A 25,041-nucleotide genomic window follows, 5' to 3' on the forward strand; every position below is an offset into this window, starting at 1 on the left:
GCAACGTGCTGTCCAGGTAGTGGGTGGCGATGACAGTGGGCGTCATCCCAATCATGTTCTGCTCCCCGCAGCCCGATGGCGTCACGATGAGGTGCTTCAGCTTGTCCCCGTCGATGGCTTTCTCCACCATGACAGCCACGGGGTTGCCTGGACCAGAAGAAGGGGAGATGTCAAGCCAGGAGCGTGGCCCGTCCCCTCCCAGCTCGTCCCCACGTGTGTCCCTTCTCCGGCTCTCACCTTGGATGCTGACTTTGGTCTCCGACTCAGTGTTGGGGACGATGTCGGAGAGGTTTGCTGCCTTCACCCGCTCTTCCTGTACACCATCTGTGGGGTCAGGAGGCCAGGAGATGAGTGACCCCAAATCCTTCATGTCCCCCTGCCGCCCCAAGGTGACCCAGCCCTGCCCCACGTCTGCAGCAGGTCCTCCCTTGTCCCTCAAGATGTTCCAGAGTCGTACCAGGATGTTCCTTCTCCCTTGACATGCCCCAGTGCTGTAGGAGGATGTCCCTTGCGCCCGAGGATGTCCCTTGCCCCCAAGGATGTCCCAGACCCACAGCAGGACATCCTTCATTCCCTGAGATGCCCTAGCTCCGTTGTCCCCCAAGATGCCCCAGTCCTACCCTTGGTGGTACCTCCTTCATCTCCCAAGATGTCCCAGACCCACAGTGGGACTTCCCCTGGTCCCTGAGATGCCCCAGATCCTTCCCTCAGGGGGACATCGCCGTGGGGCTGAGACATCCCCAGCACCAGCCAGGGCCACTCACCAGTTCCCTTCTTCTGCGGGTCCAGCTCAACTATCGTCACCGTCTTCTCCAACCTCATCCCTTCAGGCTGCAGAGAGGAGAGACCAACGCTAAAGGTTGGGCTGGTTTTGGGTCCATCCTTTCCCCAACCTCTCCAGTTTGTCCAGAAAAGGTGTCCCAGTGTAAACCAGCACCCCCAGGTCACAGGGCAAACTGGGAGACCCCCAGAAGACCACACTTTAAGCATCCTGGGAGGAGGATCCTTCATCCCTGGGTCCCACCACCAGGATGAAAGTGAAGCCGGGGCTGTCTCAGGGCTGGGGACATCTGAGGGACGGAGGTGGCACCAGGTGGTGGAGACACCACTCACCACGACTTTCAGCTTCTTCTTGACGCCATCAGCCACGAAGCTGCCGCGGACGGCCGCCTTCACCTCGATGTCGTGCAGCCCCAGCTGCAGGGGCACGATGACGAAGGGCACGGCCCACGACGACTGGCCCTTCAGCTTGAGGATCTGCTGGTAGCGCGTCTTGGAGGTGGAGGCGCTGCAGACGGCCGGGTTGTGCATCAGCTCCACGCGTACCTGTGGGGCGTGGAGATGTTGGCCGTGGGGCTCAGGTGACCTCCCAGAAACCCGGGTGTAGGTCCCTCACCGACCGTGATATCGTGTGTCCTGTAGTTGTAGAGGACGGCGCGGATCTCCACTTGCTCGTTCCTCACCACGGAGTAGGGCAGGCGCAGGTCGATGAAGAACTCCTTCATCACCGTGATCTCGTAGGGGTCAGCCACGCACAGCCCTGCGGGGTGGCACCCCAGGGACACAGGGTTCAGGCTTATGGGCTCCTGGGGACATCCCCAAGGCTTTTGGAGATCCCTCAAGCCCCATGGAGTCCTCCTGAGGCTTAGGAGATCCTTCAAGTCCCATGGACTACCACCAAGCTTTGGGGGATCTCCCCAAAGTCTGGAGCACCTCTCCAGTGGTACACACCCCTCTAAGATCTTGGAGATCCCTCAAACCCCCAAGGAAACCCACCAGGCTTTAAGGGACCCTTTGAGTCCCAGGGACCACTCCAAAAGTTTGAGGGATTCCTTTGAACCCCAGGGCCACCTTCCTACTCTGTCACGTACCCTTGGTCTGCGAGAGGCTGACGGCCAGGACCTCCCACGTGGTGATGGAGTCCTTCAGGTACACGGGCAGAGTCTTCGTGGAGATGCTGGAGAGGACGGGAATGACCCAGGAGGGTCATAACCAGCCCCGACCAGGCTGGGGAGGTGCAACCAGCCACCAAGTCGGGGTGGGGGGTCACGGCTGGTCCTCAAGCTAGATCAGGGGGTTGTAGATGGACCAAGGTGTCACTGCTGGTCCCAAAGCAGCACCAGGGGCTCAAAGATGGCCCTTGTCTGGACTTGGAGGGGGATCGTGGGTGGTCTCCAGACTGGGCAAGGCAGTGTCTGGAGCTGGGCAGGGAGGAGGTAACGATCCCCAGGTTGAGCCGTGGGGTTGAGGAGTGATGGTACAAGGGCACGGGGCTCACCCCAGCTCATTGGGTGGCTCCTTCAGCTGCTCCACCTGCCACAGCCAGCTCTCCGGGAAGAGACTCCGGGAGGTGATGTCCTCAGCATCCAGGAAACCATCGTCTGCCTCACCTGGGGGGCGTAGTGTCCCTCTCGACCGTGGCCTCAGGAGCCCAGCCCCTGAGTGGAGCCAGTATCACCCCCGACATCATCCAAGCACCATCCTTGATTTAGCCCAAGCGTCGTCTATGCCTCACCCAACTTTCACCCAAGCGTCGCCCAAGGACAGCGCAAGCAATGCTTGAGGTTCACCTGACCTTCACCCAAGCGTCTCCTGACCTTCACCCAAGCTTTGCCCAAGGATAGTGCAAGGAACATCTGAGGTTCACCTGATCTTCACCCAAGCTCCACCCCACCACTGCCCAGCACTTACTTCGAGCCAGCTCGAGGTGGAACTCGCGCTGCTTCTGGTCGCGGATGCCCTTGATGTAGTTGCAGCAGTCGAGGAACGCCCGGACGCAGGCGGCGCCATCTTGGATGTAGTTGGTCCGCTGCTGGCAGCTGTGGCCCATGGGGTTGTCCTTCATGCCGTCCTCACAGCACTTGCGCAGCGCCTTGTCCGTGTACTCGGCCGCTGCCAGCACCGAGGAACCCAACTGGCACCCGGTCCCAAAGTCCCTGGTCTGAGGGGCGTCGGGGACATGGGACAGTCTGGTGTCCTTTGAGATGTGGGGTGCTGTGGTATCACCGGGGACATGGGACACCTTGGTGACCCTCAGGGACATGGGACGCTGGTGTTGAGTGGGAGATGGGACACGCTGGTGACCCTCCAGGACATGGGACACTCTGGTGTCTCTCAAGGATCTGGGACACTTTGGAATCCTCATGAACACGAGACACTCTGGAATCCTCATGAACATAGGACACTCTGGTGTCCCTTGAGGACTTGGGACACCTGGGCATCTTCAGGGACATGGGACACTCTGGTGTCCTTTGAGACACAGGACACTGGTGTTGAATGGGACATGGGATGCTCTGGTGTCCCTCAAGGACCTGGGACACTTTGGAGTCCTCATGGACATGGGACACCTGAGCATCTTCAGGGACATGGGACACTCTGGTGTCCTTTGGGATGTGGGGTGCTGTGGCATCACCAGGGACATGAGACACGCTGGTGTCCCTCAAGGACCTGGGACGCTCTGGTGTTGACTGGGAGATGGGACACGGGTGTTGACTGGGAGATGAGATGCTCCGGTGTCCCTCAGGAACCCAGGACACTTGGGCATCTTCAGGGACATGGGACAACCTGCTGTCCCCAGGGGCACAGGACATTCCACCATTCATGGGGACATCGGCCACCTCAGTGCCACCCACCCTTGTTGCCTTTGTACTCGATGAGCTGCAGCGAGCGGCGCTTGCGTGTCGCCGGCCGGGGACATTGGACCTCTGGGGACGGAGAGGACACAGGTCAGGACCCCCCAGCGTCACAGCCCCACACCCTGGTGTCACTTCTTGACATCACCCCAAAGCTCAGGAGACCCATCCCTGAGGTGTTCTGCTACCCCGTCCTTCAAGTGCCACGTCCCCGAAGTGTCACCCACCCCATCCCTGAAGTGCCAACCCAGGTTGTCCCCGTCCCCGTCCCCTACCCGCCCGTTGTGGCGTGGTGATCTGCACGTTGGTGGTCAGGCTGAGACCAGCGTCAGCGAAGACCCCCACGTTGTCCCTCCCGCTGCCCGGGGTGCAGCCGATGTCGCTCTTCTCCACCGTGTCCCACACCTGTGACCAAGAGGGGACAGTCATGACAGCCAATGCCACCGCCTGGGGACAACGGGGACACCGGGGACACGGGCGCCCACCTTGGGCTGGGTGAGCTTGTTCTTCTTGTTGAGGACGAAGACGCCCTTGTCCACAGCCACCAGCCCCACGTGGGCGTTGTGGTCGCCCTCGATGCGCAGCCGCATGGGCGTCCCCGGCTCCTGCACCCGGTTGTCAGCCTCCGTCGCGCCCTTCACCACCAGCTGCCGGGGACACGGGGTGGGGTGGGGAGTCATGGCCATGGGATGTCCCTCAAAAAACCTTCACCACACCCCCTAGAAGCTGCCCTGTGGGGGTATCCCAACCCAACGGGGCATTGGAGTCCTCCAGGGGCAGTTGATGGTTGTGTTCTCCACCATGGAGGATCTGGATGGTCAAAGGGTCATGTGGGTCACCCAGGGTCCTCCGTGAGATGCCCAAGCCCCTCATGGACTATCCAAACCAACTAAGTGCCACCCAATCCTCATCATGGGCCACCCAAGGTCCCCCTTGAGATGCTCAAGCTCCTCATGGACTATCCAAATCACCCAAATGCCACGCAGTCTCCGTCATGGGCCACCCAAGGTCGCCTGTGAGATGCCCAGGCACCTCATGGACTATTCAAATCACCTAAGACCCACTCAATCTCCACCACGGGCCACCCAATCTCCATCACGGGCCACCTCAAGGGCCACCTAAACCACCTCCAAGGCCCAGCCAATACCCCCAGAGACCCCCCCAGACAGTGGGGACACACTCACGGTGCCCATGCAAGTGTCCTTGACGTCAACCCAGACGGAGTCGGCAACAATCTCCCCGGGCATCACGTAGTAGTAGGCCACGATGCGGAAGGAGGGGATGAGATCGACCGTCACCGGCAGTGACATCGTGACCAGGCTCTGACCGGCCTCGTGCCGCTGTCGCCCCACTTGGACGATGCGTCCTTTGCTCATGATCTGCAGCGGGTAAGGAGAGGTGGGGTTGGTGGACATCTGGCCACCTCCGTCCCCAAGACGTGGGGAGCGGTTGGTCGGCCTCTGCCGACGGCGCTCACCAAGTAGGTGAAGTACGGGACGGAGTCGCGGACGGCGTTGCTGTTGCTCTTGAGGTGGAAGTTGACGGCGAGGTTGTCACCAGGCTGGACCTCGGTGGCCCCCACGGCCAGGTGGAGGAGGTTGCCGGAACCGCTTTGGCTGCGGTAAGCTTCGGCGGTCATCTGCCGCGAGGCTTGGCGGTCGGGAGGTAGCCCCGCCTGCTCCGTCCGCACCTGCGACACGGGTGGTATGGTGGCACTCGGTCAACAGGGAGAGGCATGGACCTGGGCACAGGGTCATCATGGAGGTCTTGGCTGTCTTGGTCTCCCAGACACCTGCTGCCCTGGTCCTTGGTCGAAGGTGATCACCTCCTTGGTCAACCTGATCATCTCTGCTACCCTGGATGTCTTGGCCACTGGAGTTAACTCAGCCATCTAGGTCTCCCTGCCATTGGTGTTCCTGGCCCTTGGCTACCCTGAACATCTTGGCCACGCCCATTCCCCTGACCTTGGCCATTGCAGTTCTTGGTCACTGGTGACCCATGCTGACCCTAGCTGTAGACCACCATGGACAACTTGGCCACTATGGACATCTCCACCAGCCTCCCTGACACTGGCCATCCTGGTCCTTGATCCCTCAAGATGTCTTGGTCAACCCAATTGGGTAGGCCACCGTGGCTGGTCCCTGACACCAGCCATCTTGCTTCTTGGTCAACGGTGACCAGGATAACCCTGGTCCTCGGTCACTCTAGGCATCCTGATCACCACAGTCATATCAGCCATGCTGGTTTCCCTGATCTTGGCCATCATGGTCTTTGGTCAATGGTAATTGGGGTGGCCCTGACCCTTGGCCATCATGGATGTCTAGGTCATCTTGGTCCTCCGATGCTGCTGTCCTGGCCCTTGGTCAATGGTGACCATGCTGCCCATGGTCCTTGGTCACTCTGGGCATCTCAGCCACCTCGGTTGTCTCAGCACCCCCGACTCCCAGGTGACTTCAACCACCTTTGTCCCCGGCCACCTTGGCCAACCCAGTCCCTATCCCCACTCACAGTGATGGGGACGGTGTCCTTGTTGGCCGGCATGTTGAGGACCAGCTTGGCCGTGCCATCACGCTGGGTGGAGACGAGACCTTGGAAGCCATCAGCCTTGACGGTGACACGCGAAGCCGGGGACTCATCGGGGTTAGTGACGTAGACCTGGGGGGGACGCAGTGTGACATGGGGACACGGCGTGAGGGACATGTCACCTGGTGCCACCCAGGTGCCACCGGGACAGACCATGGTCCCCAGATGCCGTTACCGTCAGATCGAAGGGCATCCCCGGCTTGAAGTACTTGGGGGTGTGGGTGAAGTGGATGGTGTACGGGGACGTCACGATGTGGATGCCACTGCGCTGTGCCTCCACCATGTCGCTGCCTGTGGTGACCACAGGAACGGCCAGGTCACCCAGTGCCAGGACAGGGCTCCCAGTCCCTCCCAGGGACAACCTCGTCTGACCTTGGGTGGCCCTAGATGTCCCCAACCCCATATCTCTCCATCCTTGCTGTCCTCGACCCCATGTGTCACTGCTGTCCCCATCCACCTACGTCCCCAAGTGTCTCCTCACCTACCCAACGTGTTGAAGACCACGACAGAGACGTGAAGCCCATGGCCTCACACGTCCCCCGTGCCCACCGTGGTCCCCCTGTGCACCTGACTCGGTGAGAACGGTGACGGAGACGTAGAGTGAGTGTCCCACCAGCTCCTGGGGGTTGGCGAACCGCTGCCGCAGCGTGGCCATGGATAACACGGCTTCCCCGTCCCCGTCGGTCACCTGCGGCGCAGAGTTAGTGGGACAGGGGACAGCCGTGGGGACTGGGGTGGGGACAGGGATGAAGATGAGGATGACAGGGCTCAGCAAGGGACAGGAGGTCAAGAAGGGACTGGAGTAGGGACGAGGGATGGGGACAGGGACACGGATGGGGTCACCTGGACGCGCCGCAGGGACTGGGGGATGCTCTTCTTCTCGTCGTCCACCATGACGCCGAAGAGGACGAAGGCTGATCCCTGTAGGCGCTTCCCGTACAGGTATCTGGGTTCAAGCCACCGCTGTCACGGTCAACCCATCCCCACGTCCCCATCGCGTCCACATCACTGTCACCCTGTGTCCCCACACCCCCTCGTTGTGTGACTCTATCACCCCAATACCTCACGTCTTCATCGTCCTGTCCCTCCACATCCCTGTGTCCCCCTGTCACCCCATCACCACCATCCCCACCACCTTGCACCCATGCCACCCCCTCATCTCAGAGGACTTCATGAAGGAGCATCGCCCCACAGCACCCATCCATGTGGGTTTCACCCCCAAAACGGGCATTTTTTGGAGTCCCCACCCCACCTGGCCGTGATGGACACCCGGAAATCCTCCTTCCGGTCGATGTAGAGGAACTTCTCCTCTGGCTCCAAGATCACCTCAAAGCTTGGCAGCACTGTGGGGAGGGGACAACAATGACACGCACCCAATGGACCAGGGCATCCAGGATGGACACAAGAGACCCAGGTGTCTGGGGACCCCCACCCCACCTTACCATACTCCTTGACTTCGAATTGGGTGCTGAAGACCTGTTCTGGTGAGTCTTCGAATTTGGCCATTATGGTCCATGTCCCCAGGCTGAAGGAGGTGGGGGACGTGGTGAGGGGACAAGCCCAGGGACATGGATGTCCCCAGGCCACCCCGGGAGGTGGCACCTACCTGACAACCTCGGGCAGGTTGTGGTTGAGGGAGAAGATGCCGGTCTTCGTTGGTGAGGACACGGGTACTTGCTTGATGATGACATCATCAGGCGTCTGAAGGGACATGGAGTGGTTAGGGACGGTGGCATGGGTGGCTGCGTCCCCATGTCCCCGTGTCCCCAGTGGGCACTCACCTTGACCTCCACGATCACCGTCTTGGGTGCTGGCTCCATGAGGTGGCCCAGAGCGAAGAGGCGACAGAGCACTGGGAGGGGACACGGTGGGGACAGGTGAGCAGGGATGGTGTGGGGACAGCCAGAAATGGGTGCTGGGTCCCAGCGGAGATGCCAGGGGAGATGTCTCCAAATGGGTGCTGGACCCTGGCACCCTAAGGACAAACCAGCACCCCAAGGTGCCGTGGAGGGGACCCAACATCCCAATATGCCACCAAGACCCCAAGGTGCCATAGAGGGGACCCAAGACCCCAAGGTGCCACCAAGACCCCAAGGTGCCATGGAGGGGACCCAAGACCTCAAGGTGCCACCAGCACCTCAAGGACACACCAGTGGAGCCGGGGGTGTAGATGGGCTTGTCGGTCTGCACGAAGATGTGGCCGCTCTGGAGTGACACCAGCAGCACCTTCTCCAAGGTCACCTTGGCCACCTGTGCCGTCACCGAGACAAACTGCTTCCCCGTTGCCTGCGGCAGGGACTTGGCCGACACCTGCGGTGACAGAGGACACCAGGTGGCACCTGCACCACAGGGATGGGGCAGGGGACACCAGATGGCGCCCACAGCTGGGGAATGGGTGAGAGTCCTGGAGGGCTCTAGGGTGACCATCATCAAAGACACAGGGGTGACCATCTCCAAGAAACCCAGGATGACTGTCCACAAAGATCCAGAGGTCACCATGTCCATGGACCCAGGGGTGACCATCTCCCAGGACCTCAGGGTCACCGGCCCCAAAGATCCTGAGGTCACTATCCCCATGGACCTCGGGGTGGTCATCCTCTAATCATACGGTGACCATCTCCAAGGACCCTGGGGTCACTGTCCCCAAGGACCTGAGATGACTGTCCCCAAGGACCTCGAAGCAATCATCCCCAAGGCCCCCCGTGATGACCATCCTCCCCCAGGTCCCACCAGCCCCATTGAGGTTCTCCACCAGCCCCGTTGATGTTCTCCACCATCTCGTATAGGGTTGAACCTCCTGGGGCGGGAAGGGGGCAGTGACCGGCGGGGAGGTGACACGAAGGCAGTGACGTACCTTGATGGTGGAGGTGGCCAACATGCCGTCAGCGGGGCTCAGCGCCATGCGGACCTGGTAGAGGACTTGGCGCTTGAGGGGAAAGTCCTGCACCAAGATGATGGCCTCAGTGGCGGCAGTCAACCCCGGCGCCTCCACCACCACCCGCTCCTCCGTCTCCAGCCGCAGCACCGCCGGCGTCACCATCGTCACCCTGGGGACACCCAGGGGCGTCATCGGGGGGGAGGAGGGTTGTCACAGGGTCCCCCAGAGCAACCTGGGGACCTCAGAGCACCCAGAATCCCCCACCGCACCCTGGGGACCCCTCAGCACCCCAAAGACCCCCCCGATCTGCCCCATGGGCCTGAAGCCACCCCAGATCCCCCCTTTGCACCCCAAAATCCCCCCCACAGCACCCCAGCACCCACTGCTGGGGGGGTGGTCCTGGAAAGGGGTCTGCTGTACTGGGGGGGATCATGGTCAAGGGGGTCTCAGGTAGGGTGGGGGGTCCCTGGTGGGGGGAGGTCCTGGTTTAGGGGGTCTCAGATGTGGGGGTGTCCTTCAGGGTGGAGAGGGTCCTGGCCATGGGGGAGGGGTTTACTCTGGGGGTTCTATGAGGGGCAGGAGGTCTTGGTTGGGGTGGGGGTCCCAGTTTGGGGGGGGGTGTCCCATAGGTGAGGGGATTCCATGGGTGGGGTGAGGGGGGTCTCAGAAAAGGGGTCCAATGGGTTGGGAGAGGGTCCCATGGGGGGTCCTGGTGGGGGGGGGGTCCCATGGGGGGGTCCCAGAAGAGGGTGTCCAATGAGTTGGGAGAGGGTCCCATGGGGTGTCCCGGCAGGGGGGGTGTCCCATGGGGGGTCCCAGAAGAGGGTGTCCAATGAGTTGGGAGAGGGTCCCATGGGGAGGTCCTGCAGGTGGGGGGATCGCAGAAGAGGGGGTCCAATGGGTGGGTGGGGTCCCACAGAGGATCCTGGGGTTCGGGGGGGGGGGGGGGGGTTCCCATGGGGTGGGGGTCCCAGTGACTCACATTTGGCCGTGGGTGGGGGCCGCACCCAGCAGCAGGACGAGGCCGAAGAGGAGGGGCAGCACCGAAGCCCCCATGGCTGTGGTGGGACCCGGGAGGGGGACACAGAGGGTCCGGGTGGGGGGTCCCTTTATGGTGGCACCACTGGTTAATGGGTAACCAGCACCCGGACGTCTGGGTCCACCCATAAAGGGGGGGGGAGGGGGGGTGGACACCTGAGTCCTCTCGGGTGGGGGGTGGGGAAGGGTCTACATGAACCTTTGGGTCCACCCGTGGTGTGGGAGTGGGGGACCCATTGAGGGTGGGGGGGTGGTGGGGGGGTGTGTGGGGGTCTCAGCCCCTCGGGTGGGACCTGGGTGGGGGTTGGGAAGGAGAGGACACTTGGGTGCAGCCACGTGGGGGTGGGGGAGGGGTTGCCCGGACGCCCGGGTCCTTCCTCATTTCGGGGAAAGCGGCTGGCGAGGGGCCACGGGGAGTTGCGACACGGGACGGAGGGACACCAGAGGGGGGGACGCGACGGGGTGGTGGTGGGGGGGGACAAGCAGGGGACACCCATGGCTCTGCTGGGTCTGGGGGGTGGGTGGGAGCCAGATGTTTGGGTGCCCTCCTGGATCCCCAACATCTGGGTCTTCTCATGGACCCCAAACATCTCGATCTTCTCATGGATCCTCGGTAGGACCTGGATGTCCGGGTCCCCCCCTGGACCTCCAACACCTGAGTGACCCCCTGGACCCTTGGTAGAACCTGGGCACTTTGGTCCTCCCTGGACCCCCAACATCTGGGTCTTCTCCTGGACCCTTAGTAGGGCCTAGAGACCTCGATCCCCCCTGGACCCTGAAAATCTGGGTCCCTCCCTGGACCCTGGGTGGGACTTGGACACCTCAGTCCCCTCCTGGAGCCCTGACACCTGGGTCTTCTCCAGGACCTTCGGTAGAACCTGAACACCTGGGTCCCTCCTGGACCCCCAACACTTGGGCCTTCTTCTGGACCCCTGGTAGGATCTTGGTCTCCCCTGGATCTCAAAAATCCGGGTCCACCCCTGGACCCTGGGTAGGACCTGGACATCTCAGTCCCCTCCTGGACCCCCACACCTGGGCCTCCTCCTGGACCCCCAACATCTGGGTCCCCTCCTGGACCCCTGGTAGGACCTGGACACCTTGGTCTCCTCCTGGACCCTCAGTAGAACCCAGGTCCCCCCCCGAGACCCCCCATAGGTCCCAGGCATCCGGGTGCCCCCCATGAGCCCCCCGTTCCTCCACCACCACCACGGGCCGTGACCACAGGGGGCCCCTCTCGGGGGGTGGCACCTCCTCCTCGGCGCCGGGGCGGGAAGGACCCCGGCATCCGGGTGCCGCGTCCATGTTCCCATTGTCCCCCGCGGCACCCCAGGGCGCAGGCGCGACACCGTCGGCTTCCGGCACCCCCGCTAGCCCCCAGGCCCAGCCGGGCCCCACCGCTGCCCGCACCGGGTGGTCCCCGAGGCCACCGGACCCTCCCCAGAGGTGGGTGCACCGGAGGTAGGGAGCCCATCGGCACCCGGTCTTCTCCAGCGGCGGGAAGGAGACCAACGCCGACCGGTTCTCACCACCAGCGGCTGCGCCGCGGGGCCCCGTCACTGCTGGTTCCTCCCCAGACGTGGTGGTTCTCTGGGGGGAAGGATCTCCAATGCTTTAGGGGCCTCCTGGGAAGCAGTTGAAGACTCATCTCCTCACCAGGAGTGGTCCCACCAGGGCCTCACCTCCATCAGCTCCTCACCAGACGTGGGCTGACCGAGGCCTCGCCTCCGTCGGAACCTCCCCAGAAGTGGTTGCACTGCAGGACCTCATCTGCTGCTGCTTCTCCCCAGAAGTGGTCCCATCAAGACCCATCTCCATCAGCTACTCCTCAGACATAATCCCACCAGGACCTCATCGCCATCAGCTCCTCACCAGAAGTGGTCCCACCAGGATCTCACCTTCTGCTTCTCTCCCCAGAAGCAGTCCCACCAAGACCCATCTCCATCTGTTCCTCTACAGACACTGTCCTGCCAGGACCTCAACTCCATCAGCTCCTCCCCAGGAGTGGTCTCACCAGGACTTATCTTCATTAGTTCCTCTCTAGAAGGAGTCCCACCAGAGCCTCATCCCCATCAACTCCTCCTTCCAAGTGGTTGCACCTGGACCTCATTTCTATGGCTGCTCCCCAGAGCTGATTGCTCTGCAGGACCTCATCTTCTGCTCCTCCTCCCCAGGAGTGGTCCCACCAAGACCCATCTCCATTGGCTCCTCTCCAGACATCATCCCACCAGGACCTCATCTCCATCAGCTCCTCCCCAGGAGTGGTCCCACCAAGACCCATCTCCATTGGCTCCTCTCCAGACCCCGTCCCAGCAGGACGCCGGCACCGCTGAGCTCCCCCAACCACGGGGCGCCATGGAGGCGTGGCGGCAGTGCGCCCGCTGGCTGGTGGCGGCGCGGGTGCTGCCCGCGGGGCACCGGGCGAGCAGCCCCGAGGGGCAGGTGTGGGACCTGGCGCAGGCGCTGAGGGACGGGGTGCTGCTCTGCCACCTCCTCAACGCTCTCCTGCCCCGCGCCGTGCCCCCCCGCGACATCTGTCCCCGGCCCCAGATGTCACAGGTGCGACCGGGGGCAAAAACCCACCCGGGGGAGGGGGTGGGGGGTGGGACTGCCCAAGGGGGGGAACTGGGGGGGGGGGATTGCCCCAGAATGGGGCGTTGGGGTGATGGTGGCAGCGGGGACGATGGGTGGCAGTGACACAGACGGTGACTGGTGGGCATGAGGGTGATGGGAATGATGACGGGGATGAGGGTGGTGATGGGGACAGTGAGGGCGACGATGATGATGGTGATGATGATGGTGCCAACGGGGATGACGATGACAGCGGGAGTGATGGTGATGATGGTGAGTGGGCAACAGTGGTGGATGATGGGGACAAAGAGGTTGATGGCGGTAGTACTGGTTGACAATGCTGGTGACAACAGGGATGATGATGGTGATGATGATGATGGTGACAGTGATGGTGATGGCTTTGGTTGGTGATGGAGTGACCATGTCAGTGGGCATGATGGTGACGGCAACAGTGACCGTGGTGGTGACGATGACCACAACAATGATGGTGACAATTGTGGTGATGATGGTGGTGATGGTGCCAGTGAGGATGACAGTGACGTTGGTGATGGTGACGGTCATGGTGATGATGGTGGTGCTGGTGCCAGATGGTGCCAGTGTTGGTGATGTTGATGTCGGTGGTGGCTGCTGATGCCAGTGTTGGTGCCAGAGATGATGGAGGTGCCAGAGATGATGGAGGTGCCGGTGACAGTGTTGGTGATGTTGATGATGGGGTGATGACAGCGTTGGTGCCAGAGATGACAGTGGTGGTGACAATGGCGGTGGGGAACTCAGGGTGGGGAAGACGATGGGGTTGACGGTGCCGATGGGGATGACCGTGGTGGTGCCAATAATGGTGATGGTGCCAATGGGAGCCATGACGATGCCAATGGGGGCGATGCCGGTGACGGTGCCACGGTGCCACCACAGTTCCTGTGCCTGAGGAACATCCGCACCTTCCTGACCGCCTGCGCCGACAAATTCGGGCTCCCGAAGCACCGTCTCTTCGGCGCCTTCGACCTCTTCGACGTCCAAGACTTCGGCAAGGTGGGACCCGGGAAGGGAGGCGGGTCAGCACCAGGGGGGGCGGTGGGGACACCGGTGTCACCGGGTCCCCCTGACGCCCCTCTCGGTCCCCAGGTGATCGACACCCTCTCGACGCTCTCCTGGACGCCCATCGCCCAGAGCAAAGGCTTCACGTGAGCGAAGGGGACCTGGGTGTCCCCCCCCCCCCCAAGGGACCCCGGTGGCCCATCCCCAAGTGACCTGGGTGTCCCCTCCCCACCCAAGGGACCCCGGTGGCCCATCCCCAAGTGACCTGGGTGTCCCCCCCCCACCCAAGGGACCCCGGTGGCCCGTCCCCGAGTGACCCGGGTGTCCCCCCCCCCCCCCCCAGGCCCTTCCCCACCGAGGACTGCGTTGGGGACGATGACATCTACAGCGGCCTCTCTGACCTCATCGAGTGAGTGGGGGGGGGAGCTGGGGGGCATTAAGGGGGGATATTAGAGGGGCATTAAGGGGTATTAGGGGGTATTAAGGGGTTAGGGTATTAAGGGGTATTAGGGGGTATTAGAGGGGCATTATTAGAGATTCTATTTTATTAGAGGGGTGTTAAGGATCATTAAGGGGGGGTTGAGAAGTATTGGGGGGGCCAGGGGGTATTAGAGTGGTATTAAGGGGGTATTGGGGGATATTAGGGGGTATTAAGAGTCATTAGGAGGGTATTAAGGGGGTATTGGGAAGTATTGGGGGATATTAGGGGGTATTATGGGTCATTAGGAGGGTATTAAGGGGGATGTTGGGAAGTATTGGGAGAGTTAGGGGGTACCAGGAGGTATTAGGGGATATTAGGAGGGTATTAAGTGGGGTGTTGGGAAGTCTTGGGGGAGTTAGAGGGGTATTGTGGTTATTAGGGGGGTATTAGGGGTCATTAAGGGGGACACTAGAGGGATAGTGGGGGAATAAAAGACATTAGGGGGGTATTGGGGGATATTAGATGGTTAATAAGGGTCATCAGGGGAGCATTAAGTGGTATTGGGGGGTATCAGGGGTTATCAGGGGGGTATCAGGGGTATTAGGGAATAATAGAGCAGTACCTGGGTGTGTAAGGGGTTAATAAGGGATCTCAGGGGGTATTTGGGGGTATGAGGTGGCTACTGGGGGGTAGGGGTGTATTAGAGGGATATTGGGGTGTATTAGGAGGGTATTGGGGGTGCACTGAAGGCATTAAAGGGGTATTGGGGAGAATTAGAGGGTATTAGCAGAGTATTAGGGGATGTTATCTGGGTATTAGGGAGTATTAGGTGGGTGTTAGAAGGTATGTGGGCTAATAGCGGGATGTTGTGGGTATTAGCAGTGTATTGGGGGGTATTAGCAGGGTATTAGGGGGTATCAGCAGGATATTAGGGTTGTTAGTTGGGTATTAGAGGGTATTATTGGTATTAGCATGGTATTAGGGAGCATTAACTAGGTATTTGGGGGTATTAGCAGGGTATTAGGGTACAATAGCTGGGTATTAGAAGGTGTTAGGGAGTATTAGCTGGATATTAGAGGGTATTAGCAGGGTATTAGGGGGTATTAAAGGAGTCCCAGGGGAACCAGGGGGCATTTAGAGGAACATGAGGGGGTATTTGGGGGGATACAGGGGGATTCAGGGTGCGGGGGTGGGTGGGTAACCAGGCTGTCCCCACGCAGCGACACGGCGGAGGAGGATGATGACCTCTACGACTGCGTCGAGGCCGAAGAGGACGACGGCGATGACATCTACGAGGACCTGATGAGGGTGGAGACCCCCCCGACCATGGTGGGTGTTGTGTCTCACCCCCCCAGGACACCCGGGTGTCCCACCCCCGGACACGTGGATCCTGTTGTCCCCGCAGAAGGTGGAGGTGGACCGGAGGGTCTGCTGCCTCCAGGAGCTGAGACAGACGGAGGAGAGGTACACCGAGACCCTCGAGTCCATCTGCCAGGTGGGACGTGGGGGACACTGGGGACGTTGGGGACGTTGGGGACATGGGGGATGTGGGGGATGTAGGGCGATGTTGGGGAAATAAGGGGACATGGGGAGACGTGAAGGACGTGGGGGGCACTGGAGACGTGGGGGACGTTGGGGACGCTGGGGACATGGGGGATGGAAGGGGATATTGGGGAAATAAGGGGACACTGAGGCCATGGGGGGACACTGGGGGACACTGGGGGACATTGAGGATGTTGGGAACATGGGGGAATGTTGGGGACGTTGGGGACATGGAGACATGGAGGACACTGGGGACATGGGGAACGTGGAGAGATGTGGGGGGACATTGGGCACAGGGGGACCTGGGGGCAGAGGCCAGGTCCCCCCAGTGCTCCCAGTTCTCCCAGTAAGCCTCGTGCCCACAGCACTTCCTGCGCCCGCTGCGGCACTTCCTGCAACCCCAGGACCTGGAGAGCATTTTCATCAACATCGAGGTAACCCAGTAACCCCAGTGACCCCCCTACTGCTGCCAGTATCCCCCAGTAACCCCTAGTAGGGGGTCCTGGGGGGGGTGTCCCCCCCTCTTTTGGTGGGTGACCCACTCCCCCCCCACCTTTGCCCCCCACCAGGAGCTGCTGCAGCTGCACCGGCTCTTCCTGGGGGAGCTGCGGGGGGCACTGGGGGGGGGCGGGGGGAGCCGAGGGCTGCCCCCCCTCTTCCTCGCCTACAAGGAGAGGTGAGGAGTGCTGGGGGGGGGCGGTCCTGGGGGGCACTGAGGGGGCACTGGGGGGGTCCTGGAGGGATTGGGGGGGCGTTGGGAGGTGCTGGGGGGCACTGGGGAGGCACTGGGGGGGTCGTGGGGGACACTGGAGGGTGCTGGGGCAGCACTGGGGGTCCTGGGGGCAATGGGGGGGGACACTGGGAAGGTCCAGGGGGGCAAGGGGTGTACGGGGGGGAGGGGCGTCCCATTTTTGGGTCCATCCAGGGGCAATTTTGGGTCCATTTTTGGTCCAATCTGGGTTTACTCTGGGGCCAATTTCAGGTGTAATTTTGGGGCCAATTCTGGTCATTTTGGGTCAAACTTCAGGGTCATTTTGGTGGCAATTCCAGCCGCTTCAGGTCCGATTTCAGATCCATTTTGGGTCCAGTTCTCTCCATTTTGGGTCCGATCCCATCGTTTCGAGCCCAACCTCCGGTCCATTTAGGGCCCAATTCTGCCTCTTTTGGGTCCATTGTGGGTCCGATCCCAGGTCTGGTGTCGACTCCCATTTTGCCCCAGTTAGGGGCAGATTCTGGCCGTGTTTTGGGTGGATTTAGGTGGATTCGGGTGGTTTCCATCCCCGCAGGTTCCTGCTCTACGGCCGCTACTGCAGCCAGGTGGAAGCGGCCGCTCGCCGCCTCGACCAACTGGCCACCAACACCGACCTCCGCATGAAGCTGCAGGTGGGTCCGGCCACCCGGGTCCCCCAGCCCCCCCCTCCATCTCCCCAAGTCCACCCCCCTACACCCAACCCCCCCCCCTCCCACAACCTCTGCATGAAGGTTCAGGTGGACTTGGACACCAGGGTCCTCTCCGGGGTCCTCTCCGTGGGAACCTCTTATCTACCCTTTAGGATCCCTCTAGTCCCTCCGGGACCCCCCATACCCCCCCCCAGAACCCCCCCATGTCCCCCTATCCCCCATGACCCTATGTCCCCCCCTATGATCCTTCTGAGTCCCCCTGGTCCCCCTTGTGACCTCCATGTCCCCCAACCCCTCCCAATCCCCATGACCCAAATGACCTCCCAAGACCCCCTGTGACCCCCCCCAAGACCCCTGTGACCCCCCATGACCTCTATGACCCCCGATGACCTCCCCTCCATGATCCCCCCCCCCAAGGAGTGCTCCCAACGAGCCAACAACGGGCGCTTCTCCCTACGGGATCTTCTGATGGTGCCGATGCAGCGGGTGCTCAAGTACCACCTCCTGCTCCAGGTCTGCTCACCCCGGGGCACGGCTGGGTCCCTCGGGGGCAGAAGGGGACACCTCGGTCCCGTGGGGCACGCCTGGGTCCCTTGGAGGACATATGGGTCCCTTGGGGACATCTGGGTGCCCTGGGTCCCTTGGGGACACCTGGGTCCCTTGGGGACAGAGGGGGATGCCCGGGTCCCTCGGGGACACCTGGGTCTCTCAGGGGGCACCTGGATCTCTTGGGGACAGGCACCTGGGTGCCCTGGGTCCCTCGGGGACACATGGGTCTCTTGGGGATAGAGGGGGACGCCCAGGTCCCCTGGGCAGGGGGTGCCCTGGGTCCCATTGAAGGGGTATACCTGGTGTCCCTCTGGAGCCCTGGAGCCCTGCTGGGGGGTGGGGGGACACCAGCTCTGACCTCTGATCCCCCCCCAGGAGCTGGTGAAGTTGACCCCGGAGCCAACCGAGAGGGAAAGGCTGCGGGTGGCCCTGGACGCCATGAGGGTGGGTCCTGGGGGGTCCTGAGGGTTCCTGGGGGCGGTTGAGGGGGGACCTGGGGAGGATCCTAGAGGATCTTGGAGGGTTCTGGGAGAGGCTGAGGATGTTCAGGCGGGTCCTGGGGGGTCTTGCGCGGGTCTTGGAGGGGTCCTGGAGGTCTTGGAGGGGTTCTGAGGAGATCCTGTGGGGGTCTCAGAGGGTTCTGAAAGGCTCCTGGAGGGTCTTGGAAGGGTTCTGGGGGAATCCTGGGGAGTCTTAGGGGGTCCTGGGGTGGTCCTGGGGGTTTTAGAGGGGTCTGGTGGGGTCTTAGGGGGATCCTGGAGAGTCTGGAGAGGTTCTGAGGGGCTTCATGGGGGTTTTGGAGGGTTCTGAGGGGCTCCTGGAGGGTTTGAGGGGTCCTGGGGGATCTTGGAGAGATCCTCAAGAGTCTTGGGTGGCTCTTGGAGAGGTCCTGGGGGTGTTGGGGGGGTTGATGGGTGAACTTTGGGGGGGTCCTGAGGGACTCCTGGGGGTCTTAGAGGGTTCCTGGGGGGTCTAGGGAGATCCTGGGGGGTCTTAGAGGGTTTTGAGGGCGCTCCTGGGGGCCTTGGGGAGCTCTTGGGGTATCCTGGGAGATCTGGGGGTGCCAGAGAAAATGTGGGTGCCCTGAGGGTTAGGGCATTTGGGGGGGGGTCCTCAGGGGTATTTGTGGGGGAGGAGCGTACCTCACTGGTCGTGTCCCCCCTCCCAGGACCTGGCACAGTGCGTCAATGAGGTCAAACGGGACAACGAGACCCTGAAGCAGCTCACGAGCGTCCAGCTCTGCCTCCACAACATGGTGGGGACCCCCCCAAACCCCCGACCCCCCCCAAAACCCTCCCCTGAGACCCCCCAACCGCCCTGCGACACCCCAAAACTGCTCCTGCACCCCCAGACCTTCCCCAAGTGTCCAGCTCTGCCTCCACACCACGGTGGGGATCCCCCCGTGTCCCCCCAGACCCCTCCAGTGTCCCCAGGACCCCCCCATGTCCCCCCACAAATGCACATGTCCCCCCATATGCCCCAAGTTGCCCCACGTCCTCCATGTCCCACCATGTTCCTCCCGTGTCTCTGCCTCCCCATGTCACCCCCGTGTCCCTGACCCCCCCCATGTCCCCGACCCCCCCCGTGTCCCCCCCTCTCCGTGACCCCCACGTCCCCGCTGACACCCGGCACAGCCGCAGTCCCTGGCGCAGTTCGGACGCCCCAAAATCGACGGCGAGTTGAAGGTCTCCAGCACCGAGCGGCGCTCCAAGGTGGACAGGTGGGACGGGGGCACCACAGGGACACCGTGGGGACATCCGTGGGAACACCAGGGGAACCTGGGGACAACCCATGGGGAAGCTGCAACGGCACCCATGGGGACATGGGGACACCACAAGAACATTGGGACACCCACAGGAAGGCTGCAAGGGCACCCATGGGGACACCACAAGAACATTGGGACACCACAAAGACACTATGGGGACACCATGGGGAGGCCCATGGAGATATGGGAACACCAGAGGAACGTCATGTGGGCATGAGGACAACAGAGGGATGTGGGGACACCCTTGGGGACATGGACACACCACAGGGACACCATGGGGACATGGGAAAATGGGGACTTCCATCGGGACACCCAGAAGGGACACCTTGGGGCCATCCTTGTCACAGAGCAGGGGACAGAGCAGGGCAGTGGCGGGGATGCTCCAAGGCACATGGTGGCCTTGGGAACCCAGTGCCACCCCCACCCCTGCCCCCAGGTATGGCTTCCTCCTGGACAAAGCCCTCATCATCTGCAAGCGCCGTGGAGACTCCTACGAGGCCAAGGACATTGTGGACCTGCAGAGCCACCAACTGAGGGATGGTGGCCTCGGCCCTCGTGATGGCAAGAAGGTACCCTGGGACCCAGGCATCCAGTTCCCGATGAACCCAAGTGTCCAGGTCCCTGGTGGATCCCATCATCCAGGTCTCTTGGACACAAGTGTCCAGCTCCTTGGTGGATCTGCTGAAGCTTGGTGGACCCATGTGTCCACTTCTCAGTGGCCTCAGGTGTCCTCTTCCCAAGGAACCCAGACATCCAGGTCTGGTGGATCCCAGCAGCCAGGTCTGGTGGACCCAAGTGTCCAGGTCCTTGGTGGATCTACTGAAGCCTGGTGGACCCACGCGTCCACTTCCCAATGGCCCCAGGTGTCCTCTTCCCAAGGAACCCAGACATCCAGGTCTGGTGGACCTCAGCATCCTGGTCCCCTGATGGACCCAATGTCCACGTCCGTGGTGGACCTATCGAAGCCTGGTGGACTCAGGTGTCCTCTTCCCAAGGAACCCAGACATCCAGGTCTGGTGGACCTCAGCATCCTGGTCCCCTGATGGACCCAAGTGTCCAGATCTGTGGTGGACCCAGGCGTCTGAGTGGGAGTGAACCCACTGCTGAGCCCCACCCATGCCCACAGTGGACCCACACCTTCCTGCTGATCGACACGGCTGGGCTGCAGGGCTACGACCTCTTCTTCAAGACCCGTGAGCTGAAGAAGAAGTGGCTGGAGCAGTTCGAGATGGCCCTGTAGGTGCCCCTGCACCCAGAGGTGGGGAAAGTACCTGCCCCACTGGGGGCTGGGTGGTCGTGGGGAGACCCAGGTCCCTCCATCTCTTGCCAGCTCCAACATTTTCCCTGAGCATGCCTTGGCCGATGGGCACGACTTCCAGATGTTCTCCTTCGAGGACACCACGTCTTGCCGAGCCTGCCAGATGTTGCTGAGGTAGGATCCCAAAATTATGTCCCCCACTATGCTGGGGGGAAAATGGGGGACAGGGGTACCTGGAATATGGGGTTGGGGGACTCTGGGGGAAGAGGAGACCCTGGGGAGGTGGTTGGAGGTGGTGTGAGATCTTGATGGGTCAAAACATGGGTGAGTTGAGGCTAAGGTGGGTCAAGCCTTGGGTGGGTGAAGGTCTGAGCTGGTAAAGGATTGGGTAGGTTGAGTCCTGGGTAAGCCAAAGCCAAGGTGGGTCAAGTCTTGGGTGGGTTGAGGGCTGGCTGGGTCAAGGACCTGGTGGGTCAAGCCCTGAGTGGCCCCAAGGCCAACGCGAGTCAAGGATTGGGTGGAGGCCAAGATGGGTCGAGGGCTGGGTGGAGACCAAGGTGGGTCAAGACCTGGGTGGGTCAAGAACTGGGTGGGTTGAGTTCTGGGTGGGCCAAGGCCAAGGTGGGTCAATCTCTGGGTGGGACACACCTGAGGTGGGTTGATCCTGGTGGGACCAACGCCAACGCCGGCCAAGGACCTGGTGGATCAAGGACCGGGTTGGCCCAAGGCTCAGGTGGGTCTCGGATTGGGTCAGTCCTGAGTGGACCAAGGTGGGTGGGTGCAGGTGGGCCAACAGGTGTCCCCTCATGCTGACCATGACCCTGGTGTCCCCCCAGAGGCATGTTCTACCAAGGCTACCGCTGCAGCCGGTGCCGGGCCCCCGCGCACAAGGAGTGTCTGGGGCGGCTGGGGACCTGCGGCCGGGGCGGAGCCGGTGAGAGGCATGGTGGGATAGCGAGGGGATGGGGATGGTGGGACAGCGGGAGAGCGAAGCATCATGGGGTGGGAGAGGGGGTCATCGTGGGATACAACATGGCCAGCACGGAGCGGGGTACGATGGAATACGAGATGCCAGTAACGAGCGTTCCCTCTCCCACCCCACAGATTCGGGCTCCGGCACGAGGAAGGTAACACCAAAATGGGTCAAAATGGGCTGAAATGCCCCGAATTTGGGAGGGGGTGGCCACGAGGGGGGTGTCATGTCCCTCATCACCGCCCTGGGACTAACTGAGGTCTCGTTTGCTCTTCAGAACAAGTCGCAGCGGCCAGGCACCGAGAAGAAGAGAGGAGAGCTGGGTGAGGACACCATGGGGTGGTGGGGTCCACGTCTTTGGTGGGCAGAGACGCGGGGGTTGACCACCACTGCCCCCTCCGTCACGTGTCCTCCTCGCAGGGTTGCCCAAGATGGAGGCCAACCGGCCCTACAACGGCATCCCACCGCCGCCAGGGGCTCTGGGTCCCGCCCTGCGCCTCAGCCCCGGCGACGTCGTGGAGGTCACCGTGGCCGAGGTTGAGCAGCTCTGGTGGCAGGTGGGGACGGGAGCACTGTGGTGGGGGTGGGACCACTGTGGCCATGCTGGGATGGACCTCCACTATGGAGATAGACCACTATGGCCATGCTGGGATGGACCTCCACTATGGAGATAGACCATTATGGTCATGCTGGGATGGATCTCTGCTATGGGGGCAGATCCCCATGCTGCGATGGACCTCCACTATGGGGGCAGACCACTATGGTCGTGCTGGAATAGACCCTCATGATGGGCAGCGACAGACCCTCAAGTCCATGCTGGACCCCCGTGGTGAGCTCAGACCATAACAGCCGTGATGGGCTAGACCATGATGAGTTGGGGAGCCATGGTTGGGTTGGACCACCCAATGATGGGGCTGGGCCAGATCCCTGCAACCAAGTTGGACCCTCACCATGGAGATGGACCTCCATGGTCATGCTGAACCCCCACAATGAAGATGGGCCAAACCTCCATGATGGGGCTGGACCTCCATGGCCAGGCTGGACCCTTGTGGTCCTTCCAGCCTCCTGGGGAGCAGGGGGACACCTATGGCCCCCCTGACCCCATGGTCCTTCATCTCCAGGGCAGGAACGTGGCCAACGGTGACCTGGGTTGGTTCCCTTGCGATGCTGTGAGACCCTTCATCTGCGTGAGTACGGGGACCCCAAAACATCTCCAGGAGTCCCTGCACCCACCCTGATGTCCTCAGGATGTTGGGCTTGTCCTGGGATTTTTTTTGGGGGGGTGGGGGTCTAGAGGAGTCATCCATGTAACGTGTCCCACCTTGATCCCCAACTCTGCTTCTCTCCCTCAGGTGCCACTGCCGGACCTCTCCGTCTACCCCTGGTCAGTGGTGGGACCCCTTGTAGTCCCTGGGGCACCCCAAATCCTCCTCTGGGCTCCCTTAGCTCTCAGGGACCTCCTCAATCCTCCCCCAGGGTCACCTCGTAGCCCCCAGGACCCCATGAATCATCCCTTGGGGTCCCTCCAAACCTCCCCCCCAGGGTCACCCCATCCTTCCTTGGGGCCTCCAGGACCTCCCAGATCCCTTCCTGAGGTCCTTCATCCCTCCTGCAGTCACCCCCTGGTTCCCAGGACCGCCCTCCAAATCCCTCCTGTGGTCCCCCATCCCTCCTGTGGTCACCCTAAATCCTTCTCCATGGTCACCCCACCACCTCCATGGGCCCCCCAAATCCTCCCTGAGCCCTCCATCCCTCCTGGAATCCCTCGAAATCTTTCCTCAACCCCTCCCCCATGGCATCAGGACCCCCAAAATCTTCTTCTGAGCCCTCCCGCTCCTTCCTGAGGTCACCCCATAGCCTCCAGGGTCCTCCAGATCCTTCTCTGGAGACCCTCAACCCTCCTGGTGTCCTCAAATCCTTCCTCCAGGTTGCCCCCCCAGCTCCTCCTCCCTCCCCAAATCCTCACGAATTGCCCCGGGGCAGGGGCAGGAGATGCCAGTTTTGGGGGTTGAGGACCTCCATCCCATAATGTCCCAGGTACGCCGGCCCCATGGAACGAGGGGAAGCCGAGCAGCTCCTGACGCCGCGCTCCGACGGCGCCTTCCTGGTGCGCCAACGGGTGAAGGACGCTGGCGAGTTCGCCATCAGCATCAAGTAGGGACCGGGGGGGACATCTCCGAGGTGGGGGGACACAGGGTGGGGGAGGACAGGTCTGCATCTCAAACCCCACCCCTCATCCTCCACGTCCTCCCGCCCCAGGTACCGCGCGGAGGTGAAGCACATCAAGGTGATGACGGCCGAGGGGCTCTACCGCATCACCGAGAAGAAGGCGTTCAAGGGGCTGGTGGTGAGCGCCAGAGCTTCTCTGCTCCCCCCACCCCAACTTAGGTCTTTGGGTCCCCCCCACATCAAGACTGGGGGCTGGTGGTGACCTCAAGGCTTGATGACGTCATCTACAGGAGCTGGTGGAGTTCTACCAGCGCAACTCGCTCAAGGATTGCTTCAAAGCCCTTGACACGACGCTTGTGGTGCCCTTCAAGGAGCCCGAGAGTCGGGCTGGTCCCCGGCCACCCAGTAGGACCTGGGGGATGGGGTGGGGTGGAGGTGGTGGCTGTGGAGTGGAGTCTCTGGTTGTGGATGGGATGGTGGGATGGAGGCGGTGGGGTGATGGTGGTGGGATGGAGGTGGTGGGGTCCCTTGTTGTGGATGATGGTGGTGGTGGGATGGAGGTGGTGGGGTGGGACAAGGGATGAGTCGAGGGAACAGTTGAGACCACGGGAGAGGAGCCACCATTGGACAGGTCGAGGGGGCCGAGTGGCCGAGTTGGGGCCGAGTTGATGGGACATGGCCGAGGGGGGAGGTTGAGTCACGGGTTCAAGTCATCGGTGATGGCCACGAGGAGGGATCAGCGATGGGACGAGCGGCCAAGAAGGACGGGTTGAGGTGGGGCCGAGGGGGACAGGCGGCTTCTGGGGACGTGTGGCTGGAGGTGGCCAAGGACGGGTGTTGGGAAGGACCGTGGGGCAACCAAGGGGGCCCCAACGGCCACGAGGAGCAGCTGGAGAGGACCCGCCTGGCCGCGGGGGTGACCCGGAGCCGGTGTCCCCAGGAGCCGTGCGCAGCTTCGGCTCGGCCAAGGTCCGCTACGACTTCTGCGCCCGCGACCGCACGGAGCTGACGTTGCGCGAGGGCGACATCATCCGCGTCCTCAGCAAGAAGGGCCACCCCGGCTGGTGGAAGGGCGAGATCTACGGGCGGGTACGGCCCCTTCCCCACCCCGGGGGTCCTCCCCCACCCCACCCACCCCACCCCGACCTCCTCACACCTTCTCCCAACATCTCCTCCAGGTCGGATGGTTCCCCGCAAACTACGTGGAGGAAGATTACTCGGAGTACTGCTGA

The 25,041-nt window shown here is 62.1% G+C and overlaps 2 protein-coding genes across 2 annotated transcripts; one reads left to right on the forward strand and one right to left on the reverse strand.

The window, feature by feature from the left end:
• Positions 1-4: 4 nt before the first annotated feature.
• On the reverse strand, positions 5-10,149 carry C3 (complement C3; the record flags this gene model as incomplete). The annotated part of the gene is made up of 24 exons (XM_086631092.1): positions 10,076-10,149; positions 9,070-9,262; positions 8,366-8,525; positions 7,997-8,067; positions 7,822-7,916; positions 7,658-7,740; positions 7,468-7,558; positions 7,059-7,161; positions 6,783-6,903; positions 6,391-6,506; positions 6,141-6,287; positions 5,110-5,322; positions 4,817-5,011; positions 4,118-4,279; positions 3,908-4,037; positions 3,633-3,704; positions 2,692-2,892; positions 2,279-2,390; positions 1,872-1,957; positions 1,401-1,540; positions 1,114-1,326; positions 765-831; positions 238-324; positions 5-147 (listed from the first exon to the last, which is right to left on the reverse strand). Coding segments are annotated over exons 1-24 (3,075 nt in total), but the record flags the coding sequence as incomplete, so codon positions are not given.
• A 2,334-nt stretch (positions 10,150-12,483) lies between these two features.
• On the forward strand, positions 12,484-25,041 carry VAV1 (vav guanine nucleotide exchange factor 1). The gene is made up of 27 exons (XM_086631086.1): positions 12,484-12,687; positions 13,609-13,725; positions 13,819-13,877; positions 14,075-14,140; positions 15,373-15,481; positions 15,558-15,647; positions 16,060-16,128; positions 16,264-16,370; positions 16,981-17,077; positions 17,513-17,608; positions 18,020-18,088; positions 18,813-18,899; positions 19,279-19,364; positions 19,846-19,978; positions 20,536-20,645; positions 20,740-20,841; positions 21,504-21,601; positions 21,772-21,794; positions 21,918-21,963; positions 22,061-22,197; positions 22,762-22,827; positions 22,993-23,024; positions 23,678-23,794; positions 23,900-23,987; positions 24,100-24,214; positions 24,750-24,898; positions 24,988-25,041. Exons 1-27 carry the CDS (start codon positions 12,484-12,486, stop codon positions 25,039-25,041), a joined length of 2,526 nt encoding a protein of 841 aa, XP_086487212.1.

The sequence above is a fragment of the Tauraco erythrolophus genome, unplaced genomic scaffold (assembly GCF_009769465.1).
Source record: "Tauraco erythrolophus isolate bTauEry1 unplaced genomic scaffold, bTauEry1.pri scaffold_93_arrow_ctg1, whole genome shotgun sequence".
NCBI lineage: Eukaryota > Metazoa > Chordata > Aves > Musophagiformes > Musophagidae > Tauraco > Tauraco erythrolophus.

Excerpts from the sequence above, each read along its gene's own strand:
- VAV1 (XM_086631086.1), top strand. The coding sequence starts at position 12,484 with ATGGAGGCGTGGCGGCAGTGCGCCCGCTGGCTGGTGGCGGCGCGGGTG. Across the intron at positions 13,726-13,818 it reads ACGTCCAAGACTTCGGCAAG|GTGATCGACACCCTCTCGAC; the intron begins GTGGGACCCGGG and ends CTCGGTCCCCAG. Across the intron at positions 21,964-22,060 it reads GAAGAAGAGAGGAGAGCTGG|GGTTGCCCAAGATGGAGGCC; the intron begins GTGAGGACACCA and ends TCCTCCTCGCAG.